The sequence below is a fragment of the Ursus americanus genome, chromosome 32 (genome assembly GCF_024610735.1).
Source record: "Ursus americanus isolate L20-20 chromosome 32, mUrsAme1.1.p, whole genome shotgun sequence".
Lineage (NCBI taxonomy): Eukaryota > Metazoa > Chordata > Mammalia > Carnivora > Ursidae > Ursus > Ursus americanus.
Window position 1 is genome coordinate 7,673,792 of NC_142158.1, and position 23,103 is coordinate 7,696,894.

At 47.9% G+C, this 23,103-nt stretch overlaps 1 protein-coding gene across 5 annotated transcripts; it reads right to left on the bottom strand.

Annotated features, from left to right (window-relative positions):
• Positions 1–1,367: 1,367 nt before the first annotated feature.
• On the bottom strand, positions 1,368–22,118 carry SERPINB6 (serpin family B member 6). 5 transcript variants are annotated; one of them, XM_045811623.2, is made up of 7 exons: positions 21,973–22,118; positions 10,949–11,123; positions 9,820–9,966; positions 6,612–6,729; positions 5,406–5,548; positions 2,111–2,266; positions 1,368–1,920 (listed from the first exon to the last, which is right to left on the bottom strand). In XM_045811623.2, exons 2-7 carry the CDS (start codon positions 11,111–11,113, stop codon positions 1,516–1,518), a joined length of 1,134 nt encoding a protein of 377 aa, XP_045667579.1. In that variant the 5' UTR covers positions 11,114–11,123; positions 21,973–22,118; the 3' UTR covers positions 1,368–1,515. The 5 variants fall into 5 exon arrangements, with proteins under 5 accessions (XP_045667579.1, XP_045667581.1, XP_045667580.1 ...); XM_045811625.2 differs by lacking the exon at positions 21,973–22,118 and adding an exon at positions 21,844–21,947; XM_045811624.2 differs by lacking the exon at positions 21,973–22,118 and adding an exon at positions 21,632–21,742.
• Positions 22,119–23,103: the final 985 nt, after the last annotated feature.

Genomic DNA, 23,103 nt, shown 5'->3' on the forward strand with positions numbered 1-23,103 from the left:
GCATTTGTGAGCGGGTGAGACCAACTCTTTCCTAGAATTAAATCCTGGGGGGATTTTATGTTGTAGATCTGTACAAGAAACGCTGCAGGACGGAGTAGAAATGTCTTCGGGTACAATCTCGTAAGAGACATAGAAGCATTATTCGGGTGACTGTGCCTTTTACTAAAATTATATCTCGAGTGACCTTTCAAAGGCAGTTTGACAGCTAAGTGAAAGAATTCTGGGAGAGCTCTTAGAGCAGCAAGTGTGTTTATTCTACACGCATTGTGACTTTTGACCTGGTCTTACTGTGTGATAGGTCTCCAACAGAGAGGAGCGCTGGTGTCCATTTGTATGACTCACTGCTGATCCGGCCTGACAGTCCTCCAGAGAAAGGGCAGACAGACACTTGAAACCTGGATGCTTAGAGACTACAGGCAGCAAATGCAGACAGTGCTGGGGACAGGGAGGGGGATGCCAGCCACCTAACCAGAGACCCCCTCTAGCCCTCCTTCCTCTTCTCAAGCCACTCATCATATCTTCAGTCCCAGCCTCTCCCCAGGGCCAAGCTGCTGGCTTGCGCACCGTGGGGAAGGTGGACCAGCAACAGAAGAGAAATACGAATCCCATCGGTTCAGCTCTGATCGCACCAGCGAAGGTCCTGGAGGAAGTCCTGCGGCTGTCCCCAAAACACAGCCCAGTTCTCCCCCACTGAACCTCACCCATCAGGAGGCTCGAGTGTCACTGAGCGCGGCGATCACGTTTCTAGCACAGAAACCTTAGCCACCTTTGCTCTAGTACTTGCAGATCAAAAAATCATCCACTATTTACAGCTCAGGAAGTTGTCTTAGACTACACCACGGTGAACAGAACCTGTGCAATCACCTCTGGCTCCTGGTCGCCACATAAAGTGTTCAGAGAAACTGATGTCGTCCATCTCAACGCGCGTGTGACCACGGATCCCTATGATTGTGGACTGTGAGAGAAGCCACACGGGTGGGCAGTGGGACCGGTTTCTCACTGGTCTGGGTTGACCGCTCTCCCGGCTTCTGTGCTGGCTTCCAGAGTCCTTGCAACACGTGTGGGGACAGAGCACGCCACGGGGGTCTCTGAGACCAGCTCGCTGCAGCGCCCCATAGACAAGTGTCACCCTGTCCTCTCACTAACGCTGTCACCGAGCAGAGACATGTGAGACACCATGTGTCCTCCTGTGCCTGTCGCATTCTGTGTGGGATGTGGGTGTGAGGTGGCTGGGACGACGCCTCTCAGAGCACCGGGGTTGGCTAAGTGGCCCGTGCTGGCCCTGCCAATGTGACCACAGAGCTGCCTGAATGGCAGTCTCAGACCCTCAGAAACATCTGACACGTGAATACACACACATACAGGAGTCCAGAACACGGGGTTTCAAAACTGGGCCTTTTATTTTTGGATTGTCACCCCACGTCACTTCGCATTATAGGCACATCGTGAAGGGTCAGAGGAAAAGTGGGTCGGAAGGAGAGAGGAGGAGGACTCCGCACGGGGCCAACCACGTCCCTACGGGGAGGAGAAGCGGCCGCAGAACAGGATGCTGTTGGTCTTGCTGTGTTGGATGAAGAAAAGGAAGGGGTGGTCGGCGCAGAACCGGGGCGTGATTCTCGCACACCGCAACATCATGACGGCCGCGGTGGCGGCCGCGGCCTCCGTGCCTTCCTCGTTGACCTCCACGAAGGCCTTGTGCACCACCTTGGACAGATACAGGTCTTTCCTGGACGACATCCCAGAAAAGTCTGCCCTGGCCTGCTCGAAGGCATCGGTCATGCCCAGGGTGCAGAGGACATTCTCCATGTCGTAGTTCTCCTCCAGCTTAAATCTAGGGAGGAACACTTCGGCCTCTTCTTCGTCCAGCATGTCCGGCCTCGTCCACTCTGTGAATTTCTCGTAAGTGAGTTCTCTCTCCACCTAGAAGAGAGTTGAAGATTTTCAGACCTGGAACAGTGCCGCCCGGCAGAACCATCTGCGGGGCTGGGAGGGCTCCGGGCGGGGCAGGCCGAGGCGGCAGGAGCAGGAACGGGGTCAGGCGAGCTCCAGAGGCAGCCCCCGCGGCCCCCCGCCGCACCCCGCCGGCGGCATTCCCGTCAGCGCTCCTTACCGTCCTCAAATCCGTGTTTTCATCTGGAAGCATGATGACCATGTTCAGCTCTCTGCCCACGTAGGGAAGCACCAGAATTTTGGTGAATATTTCTCCTATATAGGTCATTTGAAAGGTAGATTTTTTAAACATCATCTGCACAGGTTTCTCCTCATTCTATAAAGGAAACAGATGAACGTTAAGTCGAAACCAGACCCAGGGGACGCACCGGACAGACAGACGGAACCAGCCGGTGCAGGCTCTACAAACACTTCCTTGGCTGGCCTCCGGAATACCACATCGGCCCCTTCTCCTGCCGGCCCAGCTCCGGGGTGCTCAGGGCTCAGTCCTTCCACCGCTTGTCTCTCGGTGATCTCAATCTTGTGACTTCAGACAGAATTCACACACAGGGACCTCGAGCCGGGACCTCTCCCCTGTACTCCAGATAGGTTACCCTCCCGTGTGTCTTACTGCTTACTTGGCACCTGCATTTGGACAGTAAAGGAACTTCCAATGTCATGTGTCACACTGGGCTCCTCACAGTCCCTTCCGGGTCCGCTCCATTTACAATGTTCCCCATCTCGGGTGACGGCAATGCCATTCACCCCATTGTCAAACATTCTGGAGTATCCCTGTCTTTCACCCCACAGTGGGCTCATAAGCAAGTCATATCAGCTCTGCTTTTAAAATATTAACAGAAATGAGATCAAATCACTTTTGGGTTGAGCAGCTTTCTGTGGCTCCCCCTCTACTCCAAGGGAGTGAAAAGGCTGAAATCCTTGAAGCGACCTGTGATGTGACAAGAGCCTGCCCCCATGCTCTCCGCTCCCATCTCCCTTTGCTTCTCTGCTGCAGTCACAGGGGTCCCTGGATGGTTCCGCGGGCAAACCCAGCCTGCCCGGCCCCCAGAACCTGGACAGCACGCCCCCTTGAATTGTTCTGGTCTTTGCTCAGTGAGGGCTGTAACCTGAAACTGTACCACCAGCCACAGGCTGGATGCTTCTTCTGGGTCTGTCTCTGGATCACTACCACTGTCTCATCCACTCCCACTTTCCAGGTGTGCTCACTGTCTCGCCCCCAGGAAAACGGCAGCTTCATGAGAGGGATGCGTCACGGGTTCTGCACATGCCGGGATGGCACCAGGCACCACGCCTGGCCCTCAACCAGCGTCGGCGGAATACATGGATCAACAACTAAAGGACCAGGAGACTGAAAGGACCCCGCAAAAGGAACACATCTTACTAGGAGAAGAATGCATTTGTCACCAATGCGTCCCCAGCCAGGTGGTAAGAACACCGAGGGACAGTGAGCACATCCTAGCCAGCAGCGCTGCTCGGCTCCTGACCTGCGTGCAGGTCCCTCAGCGGCTGTGAATCAGCCAAACCCCACGCTGCAGTCCCCAGCTCTCTGGGATAGCACATTACTCTGTGTTACATGGAAGCACCTCAGTTTCTGCTTTTCACCTGTGCCTTGCCAAGGCGCACCTGAACTGGCCTCAGCCACACCTGCCCCCTCAGTCCTCAGCACCCCATTCACATCCCAGGCCAGTCGTCGGCACCCTTTTTCTCTAACAGGCCAGACAGTATACATTTTCAGCTTTATGGACCATACAGCTTCTGTCCCAACTACTCAACTCTACAGTTGCAGCATGAAATACATAAATAAGCAAGGCTGTGTTGCATTAAAATTTTATTTAAAAAAAAAGTGGTGGGCTGGCTTCGGCCTCAGACTGCAGTTTGCTGACACCTGTCCGGGGCGATTTCTCCTTCTACCCATCCCGGGCCCGAAGCCCCCAGTCTTATACTATAAAAGGATCCAATCTCAGTAACTGAATGATTCATTAAGTATACAATCATGGAGATAAGTTTCATCTTACTTAGAAATAAAGGAATTTTAAAAATCTATAGGAACTCAAAATCTGTTTCCTTTCAGGCACAACCCCCCATACAGATACGCTGGTGCGCTCGACGCCTACTACGCGTCTTCTGCCTTTCTCTGCTGGAGAGATTAGGAAGCAAGCTGGACGTCCCCACCTCCCTGCAGCCGGCAGAAGCCCCACAACATAACCGGGGCCTATGAGACACAGAAGAGAGGTTTCTCTTTCTGAACAAGATGTCAGAACCCCGAAGGAGAGGGTTTTGCTCTCACCCTTCGTCCTTTCCCTCCCTTCCAGCTGGATGGTGGATGCCACGACTGTGACTGTGGACGAGGGCTGCATGCTAAGCACGGCAGAGCGGGAAGGCGTGGAGCTGGCTCCCCGGTGGCCCCACTCTTGGCCCACCCGCAGGCCTCTGCTAGGGGAGATGAACTTTCCACGAATGAATTTTGAGGAGAGAATTCATTTCCCCAGGTAAAAGTAGGGCAGTTCGTTTCAGAATAAACCTCAAAGGAAAATATATTTCTTGAGAAACTGAAAGGTCAGGCTCACATCTGCTGAGAGGATCTAACTCGTGGTCAGTGATCAAGGCCGGAACTGATCTAGTCTGCTACTTAGATGTATGTGCAAAAAGTCTCTACAAGTAAAGATAAGTAAAAGAGAAAGGATATCCTAGATTCAGTGACAGAAAAGATATAAGGCCACCAGCACATGACATCTTCGAAGCTGGAGATAGCTCAACTTGCTGTCTATCCTATATACATGTCCTTTTGTTTGCTTGCTTTTTAAACAAAAATTAGGGTTTGTTCTCCGTATTATCAAAAGAAGCCCGCAGATCAGTCGTTTGTTCAGTATTCATTGAGCACCAACTACATGCCAGGTACTTGCGAGACAGCCACGTGCCCTCAGATGGCCTTGGCCATTCAGCCACCGCAATGCACCCTCAGGACCAGCAGGGCGAGCTGCGGTCGCTGAGAGGAGGGATACAGAATTCCCCACGGGGGAGGACGGTGGGGGAAGGCTTCCAGATGGTGCTGGAAAGGAAGGGATATGCAGGTACTGATGGGAATGAAGATAGAGAAATGAGGACAAATGGGTAGAATCTAGGTCTACAAAGAGCCTCATACGCTATATTTTGGAGTTCAAACTTTACCTCAAAAGTTCTAGAAAGCCAAGAAAGACCTTAAGCCTCACAACTGACATGGGATTTGTGACTGTAGACAGAACACCTGGCAACAGTAACCTATGAGTATGTAGCTACCTTTGGTGACACAGCAAAGAAGAAGGGCAGGGCGAGCAGGGGAGCCCGGCTGCCGGACCGCCTGAGGCCACACGGGGCACAAGCCAGCTTATGAGGCGAGCTTTCTTGCATGTTTTAAAAACCAATGTGAACACAGGGACTGTTTCCAAGAAGCTCCTTTGTTATTCCAAAATATTCACCTTGCTGACTTTAAATGGTCTTTCCATGGTTTGCGATTTGTTAAACTGCTTATCCCAGTTGCCTTTGAAATAGATGGCATTCACGAGAATCAGATTAGTCATTGGATCAACTGAACCTGGAGACAGCAACTCTGCGATTTTACCTGAAAAGAAGAATTAAAGAGTCAGTGAGCGAAAAGAATTTCAAGATGGTTAGAGGAAGACAAATACCATGTGATCTCACTCGTGGAATTTAAGAAACAAAACAAGCAAGGGGGGAAAAGAGAGGGAAAAACAAACCAAGAAACAGACACTTAACGATGAACAAAGTGACCATTACCAGAGGGGAGGTGGGCAGGTGAGGGGCTGAAACAGGGGATGGGGATTAAGAGGGCACTTATCTCGATGAGCACTGAGGAATACACAGGAGTGCTGAATCACTATACTGTACACCCGAAACTAATCTTACACTGTATGTTAATGAACTGGAATTTTTAAAAAAAAGTTTCCTGAGGCATGCATCAGGGACCATATTTAAATTGGGCAATCTCCTTGTGAAATACACAGATAAAAGGAGTTTACTGTCTCCCAAATATAACCATGTAAGGGGATTCTGGTCCTTAAGACAACAGCAGCAACAAACACCTAAAACGCCCTGGTAAGAAAAATACCATCACTTGAACAAAACATAAAATGGACAAAGGAGTAGGTGCGGGATGAATGCACAACAAGTGAGACAGAAAGGAATGCTTGGCGCCTTTGATCACAGACGGGCACGTAAGGGACAGTCAGAAAGGTGAGAGGCGGTGTGAGCGTGCAGACGAGTTTCAGTAAAGAGCCGCAGGAGGCGGAGGGCTGAGAAAGTGTCCTGCCACCACGCGTGGCGGTCTGGACAGCACGAGCAGCGCTGGGCAGGCGACAGCACGAGGCCTGGATCTTTTTTTTTACCGTATTTGTGAAAAGAAAGACTATATTAACAACGACAACCATATGGATTGTTCTAGAAGAGGTGTACTGAATATTCAGAGACATCACAGACACATTGAGGAGAACAGGGAAGAGCTAGAGAAAACAAGCAGACACAATATTTTAGAAGCAGATTTTAAAAGTTTATAGTTATTCAAAGAAAGATGTCATCCTGTTTACATTTTGATGGTCTTGTGAAAGAACAGGCAGTGAGAGTGATTAATAAAATACTCGTAAGAGAGAGTAACACTGTATTTTCACCTTCTGTCTTTTCGGCCACCCAGGTGTTGATGTGTGCCCTGGACTCTTCCGCAGCGCTTTTAAAGTCGAGCTCTTCCATCTCTGCTTGGTAGAACTTACGGCAGGAGTCTTTGAAAGACTAGGAGAGACACAGCGACGTAATCACACGGCTGCAGAAATCATCAACACTTACAGCTCACTTCGTCGTTGCGTCCGTTGCGTCCATCAGAATGTCGGCAATGTTACGATTTACGTGGGGAATATGCGAATAATAAGTATGAGGAACGAACTGAAAAATCCATTTTTCAGCTACATTTAATCTTAGCTTATAAACCAAGTAAAATAGTGGTCTGGATATCAAGTAAGCATCATGAACCGCTAGATTCTTTGAGGGATTCGCTGCGCATCAGTGAGGCAAGGACAGAGACACAGAGACCCCGAGGTTACCAGGGTGTCGCTCCTGGCCAGACACAGCAAGAGCCACCGCTGCCACCACGTGCCAGAACAGGCTGGAAACAAGGGCCTGCTGTCCCGTACAATAGGGGACGTGTGCGCTGCCACGCCAGCCCTTCCACGACAGCTCTGATGGTGGCAATGTTCTAAGTCTGTGCTGTCCCAGACAGTGCCTCGTGCAGCCCGTGCGCCCGGGGAGCTGAGGAGTGACCTGTAGTCGTAATTACTCACACTGAAGCTCAAACAGCTCCACGTGCCTCGTGGCTACCACTTTGGATGGCTCCGTGTTAGAGGGCGAGCGACTCTCAAAAAAGTTTAAACTGTATCTTGTTAACAGAGTCTATTAAATAACGAGGACATTCACGAACACGTCCATCATGCCCCGTAAAAGCAGAAAATCTGAAAGAAGATAAATGGACTGAAATAACTCCTGTGTGGCCAGCCTACTACGGGATGGTTTCCCAATCCTTCTTCTGAACAGCTTACGGCTAAACATTTAATCCCCCTTTTCGGGACTGGTTTTCTATTACAGGATTTCACATTTCTCCTTCGAGACAGCATGACAGAGGTAACGTGGCACAGTAGCTACCAACGCTGGCCCTGCAACTTACTAGCTGTGCGACCTTAAAAAATCACTTTGTTTCTCCAAGCTTCCTTGTCTTCCCCCGTGAATGAGGATACGGCATTCGTGTGAGGGCCAGACGAATTCTTATCGTCAGTGCTGTTTTATACAGTATCACTGAATTCTGCACGCTGCAGACGCTGCACTAGGGGCTCTGGGGGTACCAGTGCATTTAACGCGCGTAGAGTCTGCGCTCTGCCAACATGGCTGCTCTGCTGTTGCCCCGTGCCCTTGAAATCTGTCGAAGTCGCTCATTGTAAGAAACTACTCTGGGAGCAACCTGGGCCCTCAGGTATGGATAACCTGTCACACCCTTGGGTGATTTCGACAACTTTTAAACACATTTGAAAATAACTGTTTGCTGTTTCAATTGCTGTCTTATAAGCACTGATAATCAAACTGAAGGGGTATCTCGTGATATGTTGTGATTGGTACTGGATTCTTGGAACATGAAATTAGTAAGAAATAATTGAGAAACATTTCTGATCCCTTTATCTTACATTTCAATATCAAAATAAGATTCGAAAAACATTAATGCTTTTTTTAAAGTATCCACCAGAAAAGAAAGAAAATTAAAGAAAATCAGCCAATTCTTTGTGTTTATTGGAAGTTTTGTTCTTCTTTATGCCAAAGGCTTATAAAAAGATGATAACGGCCTAAGACGGATAAAATAAGACAGGTTGCAAAAAAAATTACACTGCGGTGAACAAATCTTGCCAATATTTGAACTCATGCTTGACTACACTTACTTTACTCCAATTGTTTTAAAACAATGAGTCTGAAACAAGTTTAAAAAATAATGAAAAAAGTCATATAATAGATTAAGATCGATATCCCGAACATAGAACTCAAAAAATAGTAAGAAAAAGATACATGGCCCAATAAAAAGCATGCAGAGAAAATTCTCAGAAAAGATACAAATGTTCAATAAACATAAGGAAAGCTGTTCAATATCATTAATTATCAAAATTTAAGAGGTTAACCACATGCAGTGTTGATGATGACGAGTGGAAATGAGCACTCTGCTACTATCTCTAGAGAGAACATAAAGGACCACAGCACTTTGGACAATTTGGCAATCTTCACTGCCTTCCTCCCTTCTACGAATCCGTCTTGGAGTAACACACACACAGGATTTCGTACGGCAATGTTCACTGTCTAAATGCCCGCCAATGGGGTGCGGCCCACTATGTACGCTTCAGGACATCCGTACTGAAGAGTAGCAGGTAAAGGTGAAACAGAGGTCCAAGATGCAAAGACTTTCAGACACAGTGTTGGGTGAAAAGAAACAACTGAGGAAGTATTATGGTATAATGACATCAGGTAGAGAAAACCCCACCAAACAGACTTCTACATGTATGCCTCATACACATCAGTCTATAAAAGCTCTTCTACTGGGAGGGGAGTGATGAGGTGAGGAAGAGGCTGTGAGGACTCTTGCTTTGTCTGCTTTACTTGCATTTCTGTATAACAAGAATATACTCATTATATAACAAGAATGGGCTCACATATTACTTGAGCAGTTTTTAAAAAATGAAAAAAAAATCATGAAAGCACTATAAAAAAAGAGAACAAGTATAATTAGAGAAATAACTTTATAAAAATTCTGCACTGGAAAAAATGGTAAAAATATTTATAAGTGTAAAAACTGGACCAAGTCACAATGCACAAAAAATTATCAATATGTGGAAAACAATGATTAGAAATATTCATTTTGATCACTTTGTTGTTTCGGCCAATTTACCTCTTTTTTTTTTTTTTTTTTTTTAAAGATTTTAAGTAATCTCTGCCCCCAATGTGGGGCTCGAGCTCACAACCCTGAGATCAAGAGTCACATGCTCTTCTGATAAGCCAGCCAGGTGCCCCTTGGCCAATTCACCTCGAATTGTGTTTGCTCCATGTTAATTCTTTTATAAGTATCTCATTTAAGCTTCACAAAAATCTGGACGGTATTTGTGATAAGGCTCATTTTACAGAAAATAGCACTGAAGCCGGGTTCAAGGGAATGCATGAAGTTACTGAACGGAGAGCCAAGTTCCTGCCCACTGGTACGAACTCATAACCCCCAGGCTCTCTGCTCTTACCTCATGACCCCTCCTCCCCACCCCCTTGGTGTCTTTACTTTCTTGGTCAAAAACAGCCAGTATGACTTACCGAGAGGAACTCATAAGACTTGTCTCCAAAGAGCCTGTTGGCGGTTCTAAGCAGGTACTGTGCATCGGTCCTGTTGACTTCCGTGAGAAGCGACTGGAACCCCTGGTGGACATCACCTCCTCCACCGCTTTTACTTAAAGAAAGTGTCTGAAATCCAAAACAGAATACAAACGCACAACTTCAGTGTGCCCGGACTTCGGGAAATGGATACAACACTAAACTCAGCCCAAGAACCGTACAGATCCAGCCTGAGAGAAGACTGGTCCAATGGAAGACAAAGGGCACTGCCTGCAGGGGGGGCAGAGCCTCGCCAGCGCCGGCACAAGCCGCAGGGCCCCCTGCAGGCCGTGTTCTGTGGGCTCGCTACTTGTAGTCTGTCCGCAAACAAGGCTGCCCAGCAGGCCTCCCATCTCCGCAAGCACAGGCCACCCCTGAAACAGAAAGGGCTTGCTAAGCATCTGTGCATTTAAGCTGGTCCTCTTGGAAGCTGGGTGCCGTCCTGTAAGGAAGCCCAGGCTACCCTGCCGAGGAGGCCACCCACGTGGAAGAGGCCCGAGAGCCCACACCGGTGAGCCGGCTGGGGCCAAGTGGAGCAGAAACACCACCCGACACAGCCAGAGTCCGGCACCGCCGAACTGTCACCTGAAGCTGCTGAGTTTTGGGTACCGCTTCGTCAACAGCAAACAACTGAAACGCTGCTGACGACATCTGCGGCTGACCAGTGCCATTCTAAGAAGGTTTAACACTTGTACGAGAAAACCAAAATAACAATTTCTAACAACTGGAAAGCAAGTGACAATACCCAGAGAGTATCACAGAACTCAGCATGGCCCTGTGACCGAATCCCTACTCACAAACTCAAACGCAGGTGTGAAGCACGGTCATGATGAAGCCTGCTGACATCACTCACCCTTCCACACGGCGCACAGCGCCCCCTCCCCCACAGACCCCAGGCGCTACTCCGGGCTGCTCGCTCGCTCGGGGCTAGCATCACCGGGCGGCTCTGCCCTCATCCCGCAACGCCAGCGGGGTCTGGCGGGAGCAAATCCCGGAGGTGCAAGTGGAAAACCGGCTCAGCTGACAAACGAACAGCACGTGCTGTTGCCCAGAAATGGCTTCGGGTACGTACCCGGGACATCTGGGCTGCCGTGTCTCCCTTGGCGCCCATGAAGACCATGGACAGGGCCGAAGACATGCTCATGGGCGAGAAAAACACGTTTTTCGAGTTCTCTTCACCCAGCTTTTTCAGAAGACTTAAGGCAAAGGTGCCATTTGCTTCCGAGAGAGTACCCATGATGGTGAGCCTGAAAGAACGGTTTTAAAATCAGTCTCACATTCCAAATTAAATAAATAAATAAAACAGTAAAATTGGTATCACATAAATACAGGCTTACACGCTGACCACATTTCACTCTGTTATTAATAGTTACCACTTTGGCTCAGTGGGCAAATAGGTACATACACAAAACTCTACTTCTTTTTGGGGCCCTCAAAATTATTTTGTGTGCTTCTAATATTAAGGGGAAAAGAAAACTGGACAATGATATTAGCTAATATAATCCTGTCGTGTGGGGGGAAAAGGCAGTGGGGACTGCTACAGACCCACTCACCCGGGAGCACAGAGGAAGCGTGGAAGGTTACACGCTTGACAACTTACCCAAGTTACTTCCTGGGGGCGGGATCAGGAAAGGAGTTATTGGCTTTTGCTTCCATGGTGTGTTGTGTGGGTTTGTTTGTGTTATTTTATCATTTAAAAATCATTTAAAATGATCAATCCAACCACAAGGTTACACAAAAAAAAGATGGTTGAACGTTTTCATAATGTGGGAGGACTCCATTTTGAGATAACCTGAAGCCTGAAGATAAAAGATAATTCCAACCACATGCAAAGATGTATGAAAGCCTTAAAAACAAGGACTTTTGAACTTCAATTCTCCTTCTATGAAACTTCTGCTTGTGTCGAGGCCCAAATCTATGGCCGTGTTCCCCAGACCCCCTGCTGCCACAGGCCCAGGCCTTCTTGCCCCTTGTTCTGGACAACAAGGGCACATGGCAGCAGGTGCATGCCCATGGCCACCCGGATACAGGCCTTGGGTGCCAGGGGTCAGACTGCACATGTTGGGCGTGTGGCCATGACCCCGGTGGCCTAGCCGGGGTCCAGAACAGGAATACTTCTGGGCAGTCAGGGATGGGGTGGGTATGAGTCTTCAAGCAGGTCTTCAGAAAGACCTATTATCGACTCCCCATTTTACAACAGGGGATCTGAAGGTCCCAGAGGTGAAGTGATAAATCCAAGCTAAGGAACTGAATAGCTAAGGCTGAACTCAGGGTCAACACCCTGTCTTGGCCGGAAGGCTCGAGATGTCCCTACTTCAGGAAGAGCCTGAAGTGTAGGACAGAGGAGTAGGCGAGAAGGCAAGAGGTGGCCCAGGGCCCCATAGTCAGACAGCTGCAGATGCAGCAGCAGGCCGGGGAGGAGCAGACTCTGGGGGAAGCAGCTCCTGCTCTGATGTCTTTACAAATATTTCCCAGACTCACATTCCCCGGTCAGAGACTGGGGAAATGGCGCATCTGAGCTGTGGGTGGGAACCTACAGAACAAGCAAAGGGGACACAAGACTAGATATTTTCTTGGAGCAGAAGGGAGAGGGAAGGGCAAATCTATCTGAAAGACCCAGAGAAGAGAGTGAGGAGTTAACCCATTCTTCACCAAGCCTGCCTTTCCGTTTGCAACTGTGGTCCGCTGAATATGGGCGGCAAAGATGCCCCCATCCCAACCCGTGGAACATGCGAATGTTCCCTTATACAGCGAAGGAGACCTTGTAGATGTGATGAAAGGAAGGATCTCGATATGGGGAGATCATCGTGGATTATTCAAGTAGACCGTAACGTCATCACGTGTATCCTGATGAGAGGCAGACAGAGGGGGATGCAACCAGTGAGGAAAGCAATGTGGGGACCGAAGCAAAGTGCTACCCTGTGGCTTGCAAACTGGAGGAGGGGGAGACAAGCAAGGGATGGGAGAACTGCAGCTCTAGAAGCTGGAAAGGGCACGGGACAGACACCCCTCTCGAGCCTCTGCAGGGAGCAAGGCCAATACCTCAATGTCGCTCAGTGCAACCTGCCAGCCTCCCGACCTCCAGACTCGTGATGAGAGAGTGAACACACTGAGTTTGCAGTGATCGCTTACAAGAGCCGCAGAAAACCACTACTATAACGATTACACCCGATAAATGTTATTTACTGTCCTTGTTTAAACATTTTGTTTTCAAACTCTTCTTTGTTCATTATAGAGAAAAGCCGGGGCACTGCTCAGACTTTCCGTACATATCTTAAATTGCTAATTTCTGATGAAAGTACAATAGAACATACTAAACTTCTCCTTACTTAGAACGTTACTAAAATTCTCCTGAATACAACTGATCGTATGATGATACAGAAATAACCTCAGGATTTTGCAGGGCCTTGGGAACAGCAACATAAACAAAAGTAGCCATTACATGAAACTGATGCAAAGTTATATTATTTGGATTTCATATTAGCAAAGGCTTCCTGCTTACCAATTTTAAAAGAAACAACTGTTCAAACAGGTTTAAGAATGAAGAGCGAGGTAAGAGGAGGCACCACAGGACAAGAAGCGCAGTCCCAAGCATTCCCGACACAATCAAATGTCAGGACTCAGGTTCTGTGGGTCCCCCGCCACACTAATCTCCTTCCCTGGGGACAGGGGTACCTCTGGCTTTGCCCCCAAGATGGCTCGGCCCCCACTGACGGGCTACACAGCCCCTCAGTGAATGGAGAAAGCTGAAAGATTTAAAAGTATATTTTTTTTTAAAAAAAGGAAGAAAGCTAAAAGATCAGTAGTTCCTCAACGTAACGCAGCTTCAGTCTTATTTTAAATGCTGACCCTGGGAAGAACAGGCCAGGACATTCAGAGGAAAAGGCACGAGTCAGGAGGGAGAGGAGGTTCACAGTCCCAGCTCTGGGACTGTAAAGACGTTCTTGATTTCTGTCCCTGTGTGAGGAGGATCTGTGTTCCCCTCCATCGTCAATGCCTACTAATTGTCAGCTGAGTGTGGCTCACTCTGCGAAGCCCACGGTGACGTCTAATAGCTCCCATTTCTCAGCTGCAAGTGACTGATAGCCACCAAAGGTGAAATTACATCCACATCCTATAAAAATTGCTAAATAAAAAAGAAATATGAAATCAATGATGCCCCATAGGTTTATCCCAGATATGCAGGATAATCGTATAGCAGAAAATATGTTAATCGTGAGATAACTAAATTGCGCACTCGTAATAAACGTCCTTGAATCAAATAGGAAATGGCACTTCCTATACGTCCTTAACGTGATGAGGACTGTCAGCCATCACCATGGATGAAAAATATTAGAAACAGTTCCCTTGTTCCCCAAACAGGAATAATAACGAATAACTAGACTAAAAAGCTTTAACTTGAGAAAAATTTATAAGTATTCCTTTTTGAGTATTACCACACTGGGACCTACATTAGCACTTTTCCTAAAAAGACTCTTACAACTCTGTAAGGCAGGTTGAGAATATCAGCATTTGACAAGCAAAGAAATTGAGCCATAGCTGTTTTCTCCTGCCCCTGTGGTCACGAGGCTCTACAGGTAGTGGGGTGAAGGTGGGAAACCAGGTCTGTGTGGCTCTGGAGTTCTCTCTCTTAATCGCTAAGGCATACCGACTTCAAAAAAAAAAAAAAGGACAGGTGGAGAACAAATTAAAGATACCTTTTCAAAACACAATTTTTGAGAGTTCAAAAACCATTAATTTCCAACAATGACTAAGATAGGTATTCCTTCCTATTCTGTGTAAATGATACTATAAATTGGTATACCAATATTTCCAGAGCGTAATTTAGAATTATATAAAAAATAAAGGAAGACAAAAAACATCATGAAAACATTCATATTACCTGAACCAAAAATTCCACATCTAGGGATTTAATTAAAGGTAAAACTCAGAGTTACTGATGCAAATTCCATGCACGGACCAACAGGGCAACATAGATCGTTCCCGTCTTCACTCCCCCTCGCAAGAAGAACTAACATCTATTCAAGAACGAGACACCACTGAGAGAATCCTAGAACACGGGGTGAGGCTGCAGACAGACTGCATTAGACAAGTAAGAGGAGCAACTACACATTGACCATACTGCCTCCCACCCCCCAGGACAGTGCAACACCATGTGGAGAGGTCTTCCCCGAGTCTCCAGTTTCTCCAGTGGGAAAGAGAACCCAGGGGAGACAAGCAGCCTCCCCCAGAATTGGGGTTGTTTTGCAGGAGCCCCTACTCTGATCTCACACTACAGAGACTGCAGGGGAATCTGCATGGCTCAACCACTGGGCATCTGTGATGGAGAAGAGGGGAGGGGCTTGCAACAACCAGCACATGGATCTTGGCAGACCAAGTTCATGTTTGCAGTGTCCAGCCAGTAATCCCACCCAGAGGCTTTGCTCAACTGTAGGACTAAGTCAAGGATGCACTCTGACCAGGGAACATGCTGGGGTGGAGATCTGCCTGATTCAGATCTTCAAACTAGGAGATTGCCAGCCCTAGAGTGCAGTTTGCCCATGCCCAGGCAACATGCTGATGATAGCCCCACCTGCTGCGGAAAGTGCCTTCCAGCCCCATCTCACCAGAAGGCCTTTACAACTCGTGGAAGCTGTGTTGCCCAGTGGTGCTTGAGCTGAGAGGGGGGCAGGCAGAGCTGACTGCCCCCACAGCAAAGCCAGTACCAGGTATGGAGGCAGAGGCATTAATCACAGAGGACTGAGGGTAGCTCAGGACCCTCCCAACCAGACAGACTGTTTGGGAAACTGAGAGTAGCTTGGAGCAGCCTTCCCTTTCCCACCCAGGCAAGGTAGCCGAACCACAGCCCCACCTGCTGTGGAGAGGGTCTTCTGGCCCCATCTAACCAGAAGGGCTGGGGACAAGCCCGGGGGTGCTATGCAGCCTAGGGGTGTTTAGCCAAGAGAAGGACAGACAGAGCTGAGAATTTATAGAGCAAAGCCAGTGGTCCTGTTCAACAGGGAACTTCGGGTATGGATCAGTCTGAGTTAAGACAACAAGGAGTTTTACCAGCTCTAGAGCTGCTTCTCCTACTGCACTGGAACAGGGGATCTAATTCATAGCCCCACTCATCTCCGAATACAGCCTTCGGCCTGTCCAATCAGGGAACCTAACCAGAGCACATGAGAAGCCCATTCAACCTTCCTAGGAGCACAGGCCCCTGAACAGAGAGCACAGCCTGTGACTTGCCCCATCTGCAGAGTGAAACCTGTGGCCTCACCCGAGTAGGGAACTCAGTGCACACTCTGGCCTGATTCAGCGCCCCAAACAATGAGTTGCATAGGCCCTGGTTTCTGGCCTGCTGCCCTGGCAGGGCAGGAAAGCTAATTCAGAGCCCCAGCTGCTACTGAATATAGTACCCCCTGACCATCTAGTAAGCCAGACCAGAAAATCCAAGCAGCTGCTGAGCCCACCCTACAGCCTCACTTAGGTAGGGAACCAGGCCAGTAGTCCTACCCACCATTCTCGGCCAGTGGCACAACCCACCATCTCCATCCTCAGAGCTCGAACAGTTGCCTCACCTCAAACTAGACCATAATAACAGGCCCCACCTGCCCAAAAACATTAGCAGATGTATCCAGAAACCCAACTGTGCTGACTGGTGAAGAACTGTCTCTGCCAACACAAATCTGTAAAGTCTAGAAGAGAAACCCCATTAGTCAAATGTGTAGATATCAGCGTAAGGAATCAGGATCATGAAAAATCAGGTAAACAGGAAACCACCAAAGGAAACTAATAAAGCTCCAGTAACAGACCTAAAAGAAACGGAGATCTATGAACTGTCAGAAAAAGAATTCAGAATAATCCTCTTAAGGTAGCTTAGTGAGCTAAAAGAAAGTACAGACTTAAAACTAAACAAAATTAGGAAAACAATGCAGGATCGAAATGAGAAGTCTGACAAGGAAATAACCACCATCAAAAAAATCCCTAAAAACTGAAATCTTAGAGTTGAAAGTACAATAACGGAACTGAACCAAAGAATTCAAGAGTTTCGAAGGCAGACTTGATCATGTGGACAAAAGAATCAGTGATCCGGAGGACAGGATACTGGAAATTATTCAGTTAGAGAAACAAAATGAAAAACAGTGAAGAAAGTCCAGGGGAATTATAAGACACAATGAAAAGAAAGAATATTTGCGCCATGAGAATTCCAGAGGGGAAGAGAAAGAGAAAGGGACAGAGAGTTTATTTAAAGCAATAATGGCTGGAAACTTCCAAAACCTGGGGAGAGAAATGGATGTCTACATCCATGAGGCCCAAAGGACCCCAAATAGGCTGAACATGAACAGGGCTGAGACACATCATAATTAAATTGTCAAAAGACAAAGAAAGAACTTTAAGAGCAGCAAGAGAAGAGAGAAGTTACATACTTGCGGGAACCCCAGTAAGACTATAAACAGATTTCTCAACAAAAATTTTTCAGGCCAGGAGAGAATGAGATGGCATCAAAAATATTGAAAAAACAAAAATAAAAACAAAAACAAACAAAACCCCAAAACTGTCAACTAAGAATTCTATGCCCGGTGAAGCTCTCCCTCAGAAACAAATAAGGGATAAAGACTTTCCCACACAAACAGAAGCTGAGGGATTTCATTACCACCAGACCGGCCTTACAAGAAATGCTAAAGGGAACTCTTTGAGTGGGAGTAGAAGAACACTAACACAAAAACACAAAAAGGTAGAATAAATCTCACTGGTAATGCTAAATATATAGTTATAGTTAGATTCTGCAACATGGTAACAGTGGTACATAACTCACTTAAACCCTAGTTTAAAAGTTAAAAAAAGAGAGATTAATGTAGCAAAAAACCCCATAAATATAATAATCTGTTATTAGTTCCTCAACATAAAAAATGTTAATTGTAACAGCAATTACTTATAATGTGAGAGGGAGAAGAAGTTAAGCTATTATCAGTTTAAAATAGGGTTTATAGGGGCGCCTGGGTGGCTCGCTCGGTTAAGCGTCTGCCTTACGCTCAGGTCATGATCCCAGGGTCCTGGGATTGAGCCCCAAGTCGGGCTTCCAGCTCAGTAGAAAGTCGGCTTCTCTGCCCCTCCCCTGGCTTGTGCACATTCTCTCTCTCTCCCTCTCTTTCACTCTCTCTCTCTCAAGTAAATAAATAAGACCTTTAAAAAATTTTTTTAAACCAAACTTGAGTAGACATTGAGACTTCTTTTTTTTTTTTTTTTTTTTTTTTTTTTTTTAAAGATTTTTTATTTATTTATGTGACAGAGAGACAGCCAGAGTGAGAGGGAACACAGCAGGCGAGTGAGAGAGGAAGAAGCAGGCTCCCAGCAGAGGAGCCCGATGTGGGACTCGATCCCGGAACGCCGGGATCACGCCCTGAGCCGAAGGCAGACGCTTTTTAACGACTGCGCTACCCAGGCGCCCGACATTGAGACTTCTATGAACCTTATAAATCAAGACTTACAAATCCAGTAAGCTAGGCTCACCTAAGACTTTCAAACACGTTTAAGAACACACAGAGCATCACAGTGGTTACAAAAACCATTTGTACACCTGTGCGTAAGTCTAGCACAAAGATATTAACACCATGGATTTACCGTATTCTATCTTTGTTACATCTCCTTATACATTTCCCAAGGTGACAGTAATGCTCATTTGAATGGTTCTCTGGGGCTCAGTCAATCTTAAGGGACCATCCTCTCCCCACACAAGGAGCCTGGTTCTTGGTCACTGTGAGGTCCCCACCACTCCTTGGAGTTGGGCACTCACTCTTTGGTAGACAAGCACCTTCCAGTGGGCGGGGGAGTTGTGAGCTTCATTTCCACCTTTGCAGGCATTTTACAAGGTCCAAAGCAAAACACCAGCTTTCAGTTCCTTGTAACCCAGTGTCTTCCCTTAAAATGAAGTAGTATTTGAGTTTTCCTCTCTCTGGGTCGTATAACTTGGCTATAAGCTTAATTTTTAGGCCTTAGGTTGGTTTGTGTAACTACTGTGCTTGTTAGCCTAGGAACCTGGGATAACAGAACTTTTTACATTAACAATCACAGATGGATCATCACACAGCATTTCCTGAAACATTACTGAAATTCCTTGGTGCCTTTTTAAAGCTCATTTGTCTGCCTCATTTGAAGTTATTAATGGACTCAGGGATTTGTATAAACAATGCGTTAGCTGATCTCAGTTTTCTTCTCGGTGCTCACACTGCCATAACTAGGCTGGTGGGGGGGGGTGTCTCTTTAAATTGGTTACTTTATCTTGACATGTTGATTTCAAATGTCCTTGCTCTAGGGCAACAACCCTAGCTCTTACCAGCCCATTTTGATTTTTTTTCAGTCCAAACACCTGAGGTATCAGCCCCTCTCCTGGTTTCTTGTAATGGAGAAGCGTTGTAAAGTACAAAATACAGAACTTCAAGGAGTATGTGAGTTTTGATGCTGTTGTTTGGGCCACACCAGTGACAAAGCCAGATAGATGTTTCCTTTCAGGTCCCAAATGTGCCATACTGTAAATGAGACTGCCACATAAAGTTTTTATACACTTGACTTTTCTAAAGCATAATCACACTCAGAGGCATTCTTCTGGGCTGCCACTGTACCACCTTGCTCTCTCATTATACTCAGGTATTGCTACCTCTGTTTATCAGTCATGTTTTGGACACACCACTGTCCCACATGTCACACTGCTATCTTCTCTGAGAGATCTCTTTGCCAATAATATCCTTTGTGTCAGACCCCAATGTCTTCCGGCTTCATGGTTTACTCCCTTATTTTGATGAAGCAAATTGTCCAATAGTTTTCCAAAATACAATACATACATTTTGGCTTCTTGCATGTCCAAAAGTCTTTACCATTTCATTTAATTGACAGTTTGGCAGGGTCTGGAGTGAGCTGCACAGCATTTTACCTCCAAATTTCTGATGCATTGCTACATTGCTTTCCAGCCCTCAGCTCTGCTGTTAGGAAGTCTGATGACATTCTGACCCCACTCCCATCCCTCCTTCCCCATGTCTCCATTCTTAAAAAGCTCATATCCTTTATTCTAAAGGGGGACATAAAAACTGGGTAGTAAGGTTTTATTAATGAACAATTTCATATATGAGTGTGTGTGTATAAAACAAGTCTGACAAATCTATCCTCGCACCATTATTTTTCCCTGTAGCACCATCAGTAACTTTGAGCAATTAATGTTCACAATTGATTTGAGTCAACCAATCAAGTGTTCATTTTTTAAAGTGCCACTGTTTGTGCTTCTTGCCTTCCAGGTCTCCATTAAGATTGGCTTAATAGAGACTTGGGCTTCTGCTCTGTCCCTACCTTTGTGTTCTGGTATACTGTGTGTGTTTTACTTTTCTGAACAGCAGTTCTCCAATATGTAAACAGGAGATGATTCTTTCTATTTACAGGTTTACTGTGAGAATTAAGTAAACTAATGTCTGGCATGCAGTGGGTATTCAACAAATGCGTAGAATGATACACTGTTTCCTTTCTTCTGATGTCTAGGCCTGATCTCAGGTCATCAAGCTTGGAAATGTAAGGTATGTGGTCTTCCTCCAGATCTTACAACAAACACCAAGTATAATACAGGGTACTCTCAGTATAAACAGAAAAGAATGGTGATTCCATTCATTCTAATTTCACCCTACTCTTACAGGTGGAGCTAACTATACAGAATATCCTGAATTGTAATAAGATGCCTTGGATTGGAATTGGCCTCATATAATTTTAAATACTTAGCTGATGTGTCCAAGTATAACTAAAATTGTACCCTTTCTCTGTGATGGCATAAAAGAAAGGATACAGTCATTCAAAAGTAGTCATGAAATACTGGGTCACACCCCTATAATACTGATAACAGCTTCATTCATGTTAACCAGAGTGCACACTTCTTAGTCAGCAATACAATGCTGCTGAGCCAGAATCCAAAGGTTACTTTTGCCCTCTCATCTCACCACATCATTCCTAAACCACATCTGGGAGGAAGCAGGCAACCTCGGGTCCGTCATATTCCCGTCCTCAGGTACAGCTGTATGGCCCAAGGAGTAAAAGTGCCAACACTGACCCAGTTCCCGCCTAGCATCTAGGTATTTCTTCCTGGCAGCATATGACTATTCATTTCCCATACTTTCTTTTCTAAAACTGAGCTTTATGGGGAGAAAGGGGGAAAGAAAGTAACTTATGTGCCAATTTCATCTAGCACACAAGCCCCAAGTATGATTAAAATTTCTACCATGTCCTCTTAGCCCCTTAGACACCACATCTTGGAATATTTTGCCTGCGGGGAGTTAAATGAAAAAACACAGAAGTACCAAGATCTGGAATGATGCTCACGAGTATCTCTGCAGGCCTGAGTGACCTGGAAAAGTGCTGCGGAATTTGCGAAGCACCCAAGCAAGCGCAGGCCACACCGGTGGGCAGGAAGACCAAGGCGCAGGTTCAGTGAAGAGGCGCTGGGCAGCCAGAATCAGGCCGCCTTTAGCACCGACCCCCGGCCTTCTCTACGGCCTCCAGCACCCCCCGGATTCCCAACGCCCGGCGCCCCACGGGCCTAGGCCACGGGGCGGGCGGGGTCACCTGTAGCCGAGGGACAGGCGAAGTCACCAGTGGCAGGGGACCGCGCGAGGTCACCTGTGGCCGTGGGACCCAGCGCAGCAGTTCCGCACGCTCAGCGCTGTCCCCATGCCCGCTCGCGCTTCCTCCACTGCGGGCGCGGGGCTGCGCGTCCCTGTCTAGGCGGCCATGCACAACTCACCAGATGGCGTCACTGTCGGCCAGGCCGCCGGACTCCTCCAGCGAACCCGAACCCAAACGCTCACACCCCACCCCTCCCAGCCAGGACTGCAGGAGTCACGGCCCCGCCCTCTCCACGCGCGACCCCGGCTCCCGTGAGGCCACGCCCCTTCCCCTCCCACGCGCGTCCGGGCCGCGCGCGCGGCCACGCCCCAGTCCGCGCGAGCCCCCGACCTGTGCGCGACTGTGATGCGCAGCCCCTCCGCTCGCCGCGGCCTTTCTACCCTGCCTCCCGCGCTCTCCTGGCCTTGGAGCGGAGGACAGACCCTCGCGTGCGGGGCGGGTCCCACGCCAGACACGTACCTCGGAGGGTCAGCGCCGCGGTCTGTAGGGAAGGGAGTAGCTCTCGGGCCTCAAATACCCGCGCGGCCGGAGGGCGGGGCGAGTCCGGGGACGCGAGGCAGCGCGCCGCCCACCCCGTGACCGCCAGCGGCTGTCCGCAGCAGCGGGGGCGCGCAGGAGCGAGCGGAGGGAGCTGAGCAGGTGTGCGCCTGGTACTCCTGTGCACTTTGACCGCCACCCGGGAGCCCGCCGATCCGCGGCCGCAGGAGTGGCCGCACCGCCTTTCTGGGCCTGTTTCCTTGAGCTCGCCCGCTGGGCCAGCAGGGAAGTGAATCAAAGGAAGGCCTGACCCTCCAGAGGTGTTCAGTCAGAGGGCGGCCCTGCGTGGCCCCACCAGAGCCTTACCGTGGCTTTGTAGAGCCCGTGAATGATGTTCTCGGTGACTAGAAGAGTGCCAGTTCCTGGCACATGAGCATAAGTTCTCCACGGCAGGACAGAAATTTATTTTTTATGTATTTTGTAGAGATTGAGGGGGTGGGGATGGGCAGAGGGAGAAGGAGAGAATCTTAAGCAGGCCCCATCTCAGGACCCCTGAGATCATGACCTAAGTGCAAATCAAGAGTGGGACGCTAACCGAGAGAGCCACCCAGACGCCCCAGGACAGAAATTTTAAATGAACAAACTCTAAGTGATCATCTTGTGTGTTCAAAGACTCCAGTAGTCTTCCAACGCATGTGAATTTAAACTCCAGGGTACTGACTAAACAAATGCGTAGGAAATCCACCTTTGCCATCTTGGAGCAGCCTTGGAGAATGGAAAGGGCTCGGGTGACTGGAGGAGGGGAAAATGCTATTCACGTTTTAAAAATGAGTTCAATTTTGGAAACCTCAAACTGTTTTGTGCTTCCTCCATTCTTACCCTAGGCCAGGAGTTCTCAACATGGACACTAATAACACCTGAGCTGGATTTTTCTTGGTCGTGCTCTGACACTGTAGAATGTTTAACAGCATTCCCGGCCTCTCTACCCACTACATGGCAGTAGCAAACCCCACCATCCCTCTCCCAGTTATGACTGTTTTGATTTTATTTTTGGAGTACTGAAACGTAAAGGAATACCCAGAGGTATCACTCCACGTTTATATTCTCCATTCC